The sequence below is a fragment of the Sinocyclocheilus anshuiensis genome, unplaced genomic scaffold (assembly GCF_001515605.1).
Source record: "Sinocyclocheilus anshuiensis isolate Anshui unplaced genomic scaffold, SAMN03320099.WGS_v1.1 scaffold697, whole genome shotgun sequence".
NCBI lineage: Eukaryota > Metazoa > Chordata > Actinopteri > Cypriniformes > Cyprinidae > Sinocyclocheilus > Sinocyclocheilus anshuiensis.
The window spans coordinates 1,184,969-1,194,379 of record NW_015538036.1 but is presented as its reverse complement, the minus strand read 5'-3'; the positions used below and the strand labels follow the sequence as shown (position 1 = coordinate 1,194,379).

The 9,411-nt window shown below is 35.4% G+C and overlaps 2 protein-coding genes across 2 annotated transcripts in view; one reads left to right on the top strand and one right to left on the bottom strand.

Annotated features, from left to right (window-relative positions):
* Positions 1 to 3,303: 3,303 nt before the first annotated feature.
* On the bottom strand, positions 3,304 to 5,178 carry LOC107680757 (C-X-C motif chemokine 10-like). The gene is made up of 4 exons (XM_016476806.1): positions 5,098 to 5,178; positions 4,342 to 4,468; positions 4,068 to 4,178; positions 3,304 to 3,952 (listed from the first exon to the last, which is right to left on the bottom strand). Exons 1-4 carry the CDS (start codon positions 5,162 to 5,164, stop codon positions 3,874 to 3,876), a joined length of 384 nt encoding a protein of 127 aa, XP_016332292.1. The 5' UTR covers positions 5,165 to 5,178; the 3' UTR covers positions 3,304 to 3,873.
* Positions 5,179 to 8,486: 3,308 nt separating this feature from the next.
* LOC107680737 (uncharacterized) overlaps positions 8,487 to 9,411 on the top strand; it is an 18,874-nt gene continuing 17,949 nt past the window's right edge. The window contains exon 1 of the mRNA XM_016476787.1: positions 8,487 to 9,050. Coding sequence (XP_016332273.1) covers positions 8,777 to 9,050 — 274 coding nt within the window. The 5' untranslated portion in view covers positions 8,487 to 8,776. The remainder of the gene's footprint in view (positions 9,051 to 9,411) is intronic.

The window sequence follows — 9,411 nt, the reverse complement described above, 5'->3', positions numbered from 1 at the left end:
ATCCCTCGGCGTCAAAGTTTAACGCTCAGGATATCCATTTAACATCATTCTTCGACATACAGGGTACTTAATTGCTTTCAATTGTTTTCCTTATGCGTCATCTCAACGATGCATGTAATACTTTGCATATGTAAAAGTATACACTATATATATATATATATATATATATATATATATATATATATATATATTCACAAAAATATTAAGTGTATAATATTCATACTTTCATAACCCCATAATCCCTACACCTACCCACTTTTTAACAACATAAAACTCCATAAGACTACGGTTATGTATTGTATAAATATTTATTTACAGGTATTTATTGGTACACCACTAATTTCATCATGGTGATATTCTGTGTTTGATGTAAAAGGGTTCTTATTGAAAGCAATGGCACCCTGTACGCAGGGGCGGATCTACCGGGGTGGCAACTGCCACCCTAAGAAAAAGCTGTGCCACCCCATCTGCCACACCAGAATTATCACAGAATAAAATATAAATGTAAGAATTGTTTCATGTGCTACTTTTCAGCCGCGGCGATGACAGAGTAACGCAAAATAATGGCAAAAACAAGTCTTTTAATAAACTGTGCACGATGGTTGTACGCGCACGCAGCGTGCTAGTGTAGTCGGCTTCATTAACAAATGACTCGTATGAACCGGATCTTTTTGAGTTAAAACCACAAAGCGCGGCCCAGTTCACTAACGAATTGTTTTTACATTTGTTCGTGAATCAGATAATTACTGCTTTTCAGGTAACTCAGAAGTCCTCTGAGAAATCTAATCCCGTCCGGATATGTCTGAGATTCATCGCGTAATTGTTTGGTGATCCGATTCTCCGACCGCTGCTCCACTTTCATCATGGATATAAGCCCGAACATAACCTGAAATCAATAAGAAGATGCCGATCACGGAAACTAATAGCAGAGTTAGGTAAGAATCTAGTCGTATTGCAGTTTTCTCGATTGTTAATATAACTGATTTTAGTTGGCACTTTTTTCCCTCAAACCATTAATTCAGTTTTCAAAACAAAGACACATTTTCACTATTCTATATGTACAGTAAACTGTAGCACATATTGTACACCTTCAAGTGTGTTACTGTCATGTACTGCATTTTTGCAGAACTGAGAAATGACTGCCTAGAGATATATATAGTCTTTTGCCAGGAGACCAAGAAACTGCTATAGTGCTGTATACTGTAATTTGGCCAAATGTGCAGAGGATGCTAAATTTACTTTATTTTATTTTATTTTTGTACTGTACTGTATTGTGGGTTCGCCGTGATTTTCATCTTTTCATATTTTGTTGATCCTGGATCAACATTACTGTCCAAAAATACAGATTTAACCCAATCCCTACCCCTAAACCTGACCCTACCCATAATTTATTCCTAAAATCAGAGGGAAATGATAGCTGATTAACAAGGGTGTAGAAGCACCTAATCCTGAAAAGTTATCTCTCAATTCTGATTGGCTGATTGGACATTAAAAAAAAATCTAACAGGAATAAATATTATGGCAAAGGTGTTTGCAAATGTTTGCTTTTGAGATGTGATTGCGATATTTTGAATGCAGTGCTTCATTTTGCAAGAGATGTGAGGCATTTTGCATTTTGTGTGTGCAATTCTTGGATTTGTGTGTAAAGTTTTGAAAAAAAGAGGCAAAGTTTTGAAAATTTGTGTAAGCCGTTGAAAAAAACCTGTAAGAAAAACTAATAACTAGATTAAAAAGTTTGAAAGACAAATTTATGCTGGCTTGTCTTAAAGTCTTGTTTAAAAACAAATGGTTTGGTCAGTTAGATGTTCTAGATGTTTGCTGAAGTGTTGCTAGTTGGTTGCTAGGCTCTTGCCATGCAGTTGCTGGGGTGTTGATATGGTTGATAGAGTTTGTTCTGGGTAATTACAGACATCCCCACCTCTGTTAATAACAGAAAATCAAACATTGTTTTCAAAACCAGTTTCAGAGCTTTGATATTATTGTATTTCTTTCTAATGTTAGGAAATTCAAACGTTTTTATTGCTCTTAAACATGCACTAAACGTGATTATACCATCTAAGTAGCCTATGTAATTTTAATAGAACCGCATGTCTTCTTTAGTGATACAAGCTCAGACACATTTATAACCTGTTGAAGTTTTTTATATTGTGCATTGACTTGGTGCCATGATGGATATTAAAATGTTGTTATTTATTTTTCATTTTAAACAGTATGATTACTTAATGGTAATACAATATTTGTGAACACAACTGTGTATGTCAGACCATAAATCCACAAAAACTATGCATGTGGGCTTGCTTTGGTGTTGCCACCCCTCATAGACCCCATGCCACCCTAAAAATTATTTTCTAGATCCGCCCCTGCCTGTACGTCGAAAAAAGTGATAGGCTAATGTGACGAGTTGGGAGTGAGAACGTGTTGACCAAACAATCTCCTTGGATAACTGCCTCTGCTAAGCTATCTAGTGATGGTCCTCAATGGTATTTTTGTGATTGTGTGGACTAGGTGTTGTTGCAGTAGGCTACTGTGAAGGGGACTTTAATGAACCTGTCATTTCCGCCATGATGTTATACCCTCTGCCTTCTCCTCCAGTTTCTGGTCCATCTCTGGTTCCTCGTCCACCTCTGGAAGCCCCCCCCCCACTCCTCACATATGGATGGCACGTATATGCCATCCTGGAGGAGCTTGACTACCTTTGCAACCTGATTAGGTTGGAGGTAACATCTGATATAAACATATGCCATCGGTTCGGTTTCAACTGCTTTTTTTCCCAAGTCTAAAAATGCATACTGTGTTACAAATCTACAGTGGCCTTTTGTGCTTTCACTTTCTGATAACTATGGCCTTTTCACATAAATGCACACATTGTGTTTGTGTGTGAACAGCAGGATAAGATGTTCCAAGGTCTTTTCCGCATAGGCAGAATTTTCTGCCAGAAAAGTTCAGCTGAATGTACTACTCAGCAAAGCTTTCAAATCACATGCAATTTCTTCATTTTTCATAACAGTGTGAATTGTTATAGAATATGAGCATGACAAAAACTGTATTGTTCAAACAGGAATTGTGTGCGCTCAAAAAGAACATTGAGTTCTCAGGTGCGTAAAGCAAAAGGGAGAAAGTTTTAGTCCAACAAGTCGGAAAACACACTGAAAAAATGTTCCAATCAGACTCATGAGCACTGAAGAAAGCATGGGCTGAAACGTTTGCTCTTTGGCCTGTTTTTAATACACTTTGCACTTTTGTCACTTTTTTCACTTTTGCATATGGATAATAAAAACAACATTTTTCGGAGACCTTTTTTGGTCTGATTGAAAAATGTTTTCAGTGTGCGGACAAATTCAAAAACTGTATTGTTGAAATGAATTTTTCAGTTAATTGAAATCTGTATCAATAGATCGCAATAGACTACTGCAAGATGAGAGAAATGTTTCGTTGTAGTAGTTATTGGGAGACTGAATGGTCAAGGTCCATTGTGATTCATCCTTATGTAATCAAAAACATATTTATTGTTTCATACTAACATTCTTAAGTAAACAAAACACCAAATTAGCATGAATTATTTTTATTTCATGGTTATATCCCACACAGATTTCCTCTGGATTTAAAAGTTAAAAAGTGAATAAAGTAGTAATTATGGACATAAGCTATCCAATACTTTAACCAAAACAGCATTTAATCTCAAAACTCAAAAATATCAATGCTCATCATGTCTGATAGAACAAAACATTCACTGGCATCAATTAAAACGAGCCTGTATTCGTTATAGTTTCATCAGAGAAATGTTTAAAATCACAAAACAATAAATAGATAAAGAAAAAGTATACATTTATGGCTAAATGGCTTTGAAGTCTTGTGTATTATAGCAGAGTAATTTCAATAACCATCCTTGTCGTCAAACTTCTTAATCTTCTTCTCTTTTCTTCCTCTGTTCCTTTGCTTTTTGTTTTGCTTTCTATGAAGATGGCACGATGGCACAGAATTTAGTTCTAATAATATAATACATAAACATATACACTATCATTGGTTGTATACATTCAGTAGTAGCGTAAAAGTGATGTATATCTCACCCTTTGCCCTTCAATAATCTCTGTCCTTGCCTATCATTTGGATCCAAACACATCTTTAACCTCCTGTTAACCTCATTTCCTTTTCCCTTTCCTTTTGCAATCACAGTCAATCTAAGATCGGCAGGAAAAGACAGAAACAAAAGCAATTGTTTTATTGCAATTGCCGGCTTGCAATTGTTAATTACAGTGCTCATTAATTATATTGAATCTCTAGAAGAAATAAAGATTTATAAACATTATCTTGTAATATAGGACTCATAGTATGCATACTTACATAATCTCTGTCTTTGAGCAAGAGGGACTTGGTGGGAACAATTCAACTGCAAGAATCCATCTAGGCTTCACTGCTTTTGGCAGTTTGCCTCTGCATAAGCAGCGTTGTGATAACCCCCCTGCTTGCCCTATAACACAGTTAAGTTTAAGGACTAATGTACACAACAGATCCAGAGCAGGAAAACTATTGTTCCAAGCCGGTAATCACTGATTGGATTGACAGACAATAAACCTCATACAAACACACGAATAAGGATATATTTGTTATGATGCATATTGTATATGTTTAACAGAAACACTTAATTCAATCAATGACATTAACAAACATCTCTGTAATACTTCATTCTGACTGGACAATCACTGCATTCTGTGGTCAAATATTTTTGTATAGCGACTGATAAACTGCAGAATTTTTCAATAAGGACAGACTGTAGATTATTCATTACAGTCCATTTAATGTTTAAAAATGTCATACTTTGATGCATATGTGTTCATATACTTTAATGAAACACAAACTGCTGATCATTTTAAGTTTGACTATTTTCTTAGTTTTGTAATGGTGTGTCAGATTGTCCTCAAAAATAAATTTTGTTCAGACACCTTCCTGGACAACAAAAACAAAGTTTTTTGTAAATTAAATCATTCTTTTATACACATGTTAACAATGTGCGTTAAAGGGTTAACTAAAAGGCTTTACTAATTGTTCTGTGCATATATGATGCAAATGTAAGACAATAGACAATAGATATCAGCTTACCTGCAGAGTGTGTAAGAGTCACTCCAAACACCAGAACACACAACAGTGTGTGAACAACCTGATTCATGATTCACCTCACAGGCAGCTCCAAAGAAATGTTTCCTTCGTATGCAGTCCGCTCCTTATATAGCACAGACTTACTTTCATTTTCCAATCTTCCAATGAAATGTTCTCAACAACACATCCATCATCCTTGAGGATAGAGTTGCATGGCCGGAACAGAAATGACCACTTGTTTTAACATTTGAAAGAAATCTGCATTTAAAAGTCACTAAAGACTATGTAGAGAGAAAGACAGCACAAAGAACACATCATCATTATTATTAATATTTATTTATTTTGCTTTGGGCAAGAAGAAAAAATACATTTTTGCCAGTCAGAATAAACCTTTTCTAAACCTAGCTTTTAGAAGTGAGTGTTGTATTAACAAGGTCTTATAGTCAAACATTAACATTCACCACCATCAAATTAATGATACAAACATGTGCTTAGCATTTGATTGGTTACTTAGTTTGTAATGTTTGCCTTTTGGGAAGAGACTGTATTTCCTCAGAGTATTTAATTGTGTTGAACTTAACTTGACTGTGCAGAGAACAGAGGATTTAAGATTTTTCTCTGTTTTATTGGTCATATGTACAAATAGTAAAACCTAATATTATTAGTGGTGTGTGTGTTACAGATAGGAGTGATCAAATCATGTGGCGTGTTATGAAAAGGAAGTGAACAGATTTAAAAAGAAACAAAAACTGAAATGCAACTAAAATGATTACTTATGTAATGAAGACTCTTCCTTGAAACAAAGCCAAAATATCAAACTGGTCACTTATAACTGAAAGCATTTTTGTATTAATGCACTGTATATCAAACACCACTTCAGCCAGACGTATATGTTTTTTGTACATCCAGAGATATTACATACTGTATGTGACATCAAATTAATAACAACAAGGTCCAGTGTTTGGACAAGAGGAATGATTAGTGATCAGTAATAGAATAAATATGTACTCTATAATCATGTAGTAACATGTATGCTTTCATTTAATTTTCTACATTCATTGAAGTTCTGAAAGCAAAATGATACAATGTAAAAATGTGAGATTTGAGAAGGTTGAAGATTTCCTGCATCTCAAAAGAAGGTCACAGTCATAAGATGTGGCCTCTTTGTTTTCTTTTCTGTTCCTTTCTTGTGAAGAAAAGGGAAAATTCAGTTCAGTCCCTGTGCCAAGGTTATTGAGGGGAGTGAATGGCTTAAGAACTGAACTGAAACTGGCACTGCGATGAAATGGCCAGAATGGTTCTGAATTAACTCTAGAAATGAGCTGGCTTAGAAGTGAGAAATATAGAACTGTATTTATAGAATACTTAAAATTAGGGAGCTGCAAAAATGAATGAGTGTAATTAGTCTGAAGCAGGGTTAGGGTTAAGATCCAGGCAGAAAAATGTGTAACAAAATTCTGTTTAACAAAACCAAAAGGGTAAATCTGATACAGTATGTGTATGCCAACACAAACAGCCAGTGTCATTGAGTAAACTAAGCAAACAAGCCAATAAATGTAACCCCAGGAATCAAGGACAATGGAACAAAGCACATGAGCAAAAGATCATAGGACAGAAAAACTAGGAACACAGGAAAAAATAAAATTCTGCATAAAGGAAGGGAAATGCAGCTGTATTGTAGATAATCACAGAAATGAACAAAGAGTAGAGTCAAAATATGATAGATAGATAGATAAATAAATAAATAAATAATAAATGTTTTTTCCCTGTATGCCTACAACCAAAATAAATTCCTTGTACATTGTATATTATTAATACATGACCAATAGAATCTGTGTTCCAACTAATGCAATAGTTCTAATACTAGGAAAGGGTAGCAAATACTTATACCTATTTATGATTAGATCTATATATTTAGAACAAAGACTATAGAAATATCTAGACAAGTTACTAAATTGTGACAGGACTTAGAACCAAAATACTGCCGATGGCGCTCTCTAGTGGTGAATCTACATATTTGTAAAAATTAGCTATGGTGAAATTATTTGACGTTCATGAGAAATTAGCCTATAGTGTTCCCACCCTGTTAACTTTTCTGCATGCCTTCATCATTTATTTTTGCTACTTTATACCCTGCTTCCAGATCCAGACCTTCTATAAACTATAATGGTGTTAACAAGCGTGAAATAAACATTTTGCACACAATTTTAAAGGGCGCTGTAGTCCAAACGAGCCGTTCGTTGTAGTTCTTGAAAAGGGATTTTTTTAAAACGAAATATCTCCCTTTGGAGTGGACTTTGAGATTTGTAACTTTCTAGATCTTTTTTATGCCCAAACATACACACTACACACTGACTAAAATTAAAAAAGTGAAAAAGCATAATAGGACCCCTTTAATATGATTTTACCCCAATTTGTTGAACAAATATGTGAAATATTATTTAATTCTGTGCAGTTAGGAGAATATATAAAATGCTGGCTATGAAATTAGTCTAGCAAACAAAGCAAAGGAGACAACCACTGTATTGCAAAAATGTTTAAAATGTCACATAATCTATGGTAGAAATAACACTGTTGGTAAGCTTCATGAGTTTTAGTTAATGACCGAATTTTCTTGTGGTGCATACATGTCCACTGTTTAGTAGACAGTTAAACAAATTAGAAGCATGTAAAGTGCATTTAAAGTCCCCCTGTAGTGAAAATCAAGTTTTTTTATGTTGTTTAGCGAATTAAGAATCACAAACGGCTGCATTCGAGTCTTCAAGGCATTTTAGGACACAACATCGTCAAGTAAGTAACTTTAACAAATATTACAGTATTCACTGTAGTTGTCCGCTAGTAAAAACATAGTTTTATCAGTCATTATCCGTGTATGCCATTGTTTTGCGTTTACTACATTTCATTGAATCAGGAGGCGCTGGCTGGTGTGACTGAGTGGAGGCGGGGCTAATTTGCATATTCATAGATCAGCGTATAGTAAATGAGGCAAGGGTGTAGAGTTACATTCAAGCTATTTTAAGGCATGAGAAAATTATTTTCACAAGAAAAAACATTTAAATATGTCATTTTGATTATCAAAGATAAGTTTTAAGGGATACAATATTTGACTACAGGGGGACTTTAAGTGTATTTTAGTTATTTTTCTGAGAAATAATAAAGCAAGACATTTCTGAGAAATAAGAATTAACAGGCCCACAAGTCCATCTAACCGAAGAAACGCCCATCTTTTTCCTGATTGGTAAGAGCTGCTTTCAGTTCTTTAAAATTGAATCCTGCATATCTCAGAAATTGCTGTTCAATTAGTTGCTGCTCAGTTATATAACAACATGATAGAAAAGTCATAGAACCGTCCAGTAGTGACATATTCGTATACTGTTGTGAAGTACGGTTTGTCCTCCCGCTGTATTGAGGTCAAAGTGGAATGATGCTGTTGTTCCTTTAAATGCTCTCACCCAGCTGATGATCTACGTCACAGCATATGACCCGGTTTACAATATCATTTTATTTCTTTATTGTTTTGGCCGCGGATTTAGGAACAACACAGACCACACGCGTCGAGTCGTAGTGTATAACTGTCCAAAACAGTCCTGAATAAACATGAGCTAGTTTCCACTGAGAGCTGAATGCAGTGCGTGCGGAGGGTTGTGTTGACGCAGAGCGGTCACATGAATTTGAACTGAAGATGGCGGACCACAGCTCAGGAACATCGGAGCAGCACAGCAGTGAAGTTTCAGAAACTTTAGTGTCATCTAATGAATTCCTCAAACCCCACATGCAGGACAGCGATAGACATACAGCCAACAGTCCAGAGGAGTCGCTTTCTCCTGCCTCGGTGATTTACTTTAAGGAGGCGCTAACTTATAACTCAAGTATACAGTTTACAAAGACGAGCTCTTCTCTTCCTGCCCCAGTGCGATATGAATTCCAGATTGAGAAGACTAACAAGAAAACAAGAAGTGAGTATATGTTATGGTCGTCTGCATATGGGCTTGTTTGATAGGATCTGATAGTGTTTGCTTCTCTTGAACATGCTGCGTTATTTGACACAAGCCTTATGTTTCAATGTCAACAACATTGCACAATGACAGCCACTCCGACGTTAATGCAAGTTTTTTTTTTTATTTTTTTTTTTTATTTATGACTTTTAATTCATAAGTCAATAATAACCCACAGCTAGCACAAACTGTCATCAGCTTGCATGTAAAATATTACACCTGGTGTACGGATGTAGGTATCCACAACCTTAAAGGTGGGGTAAGTGATTTCTGGTAGCCAATGTTGATATTTCAAATCACCAAAACAAACACGCCCCTACCC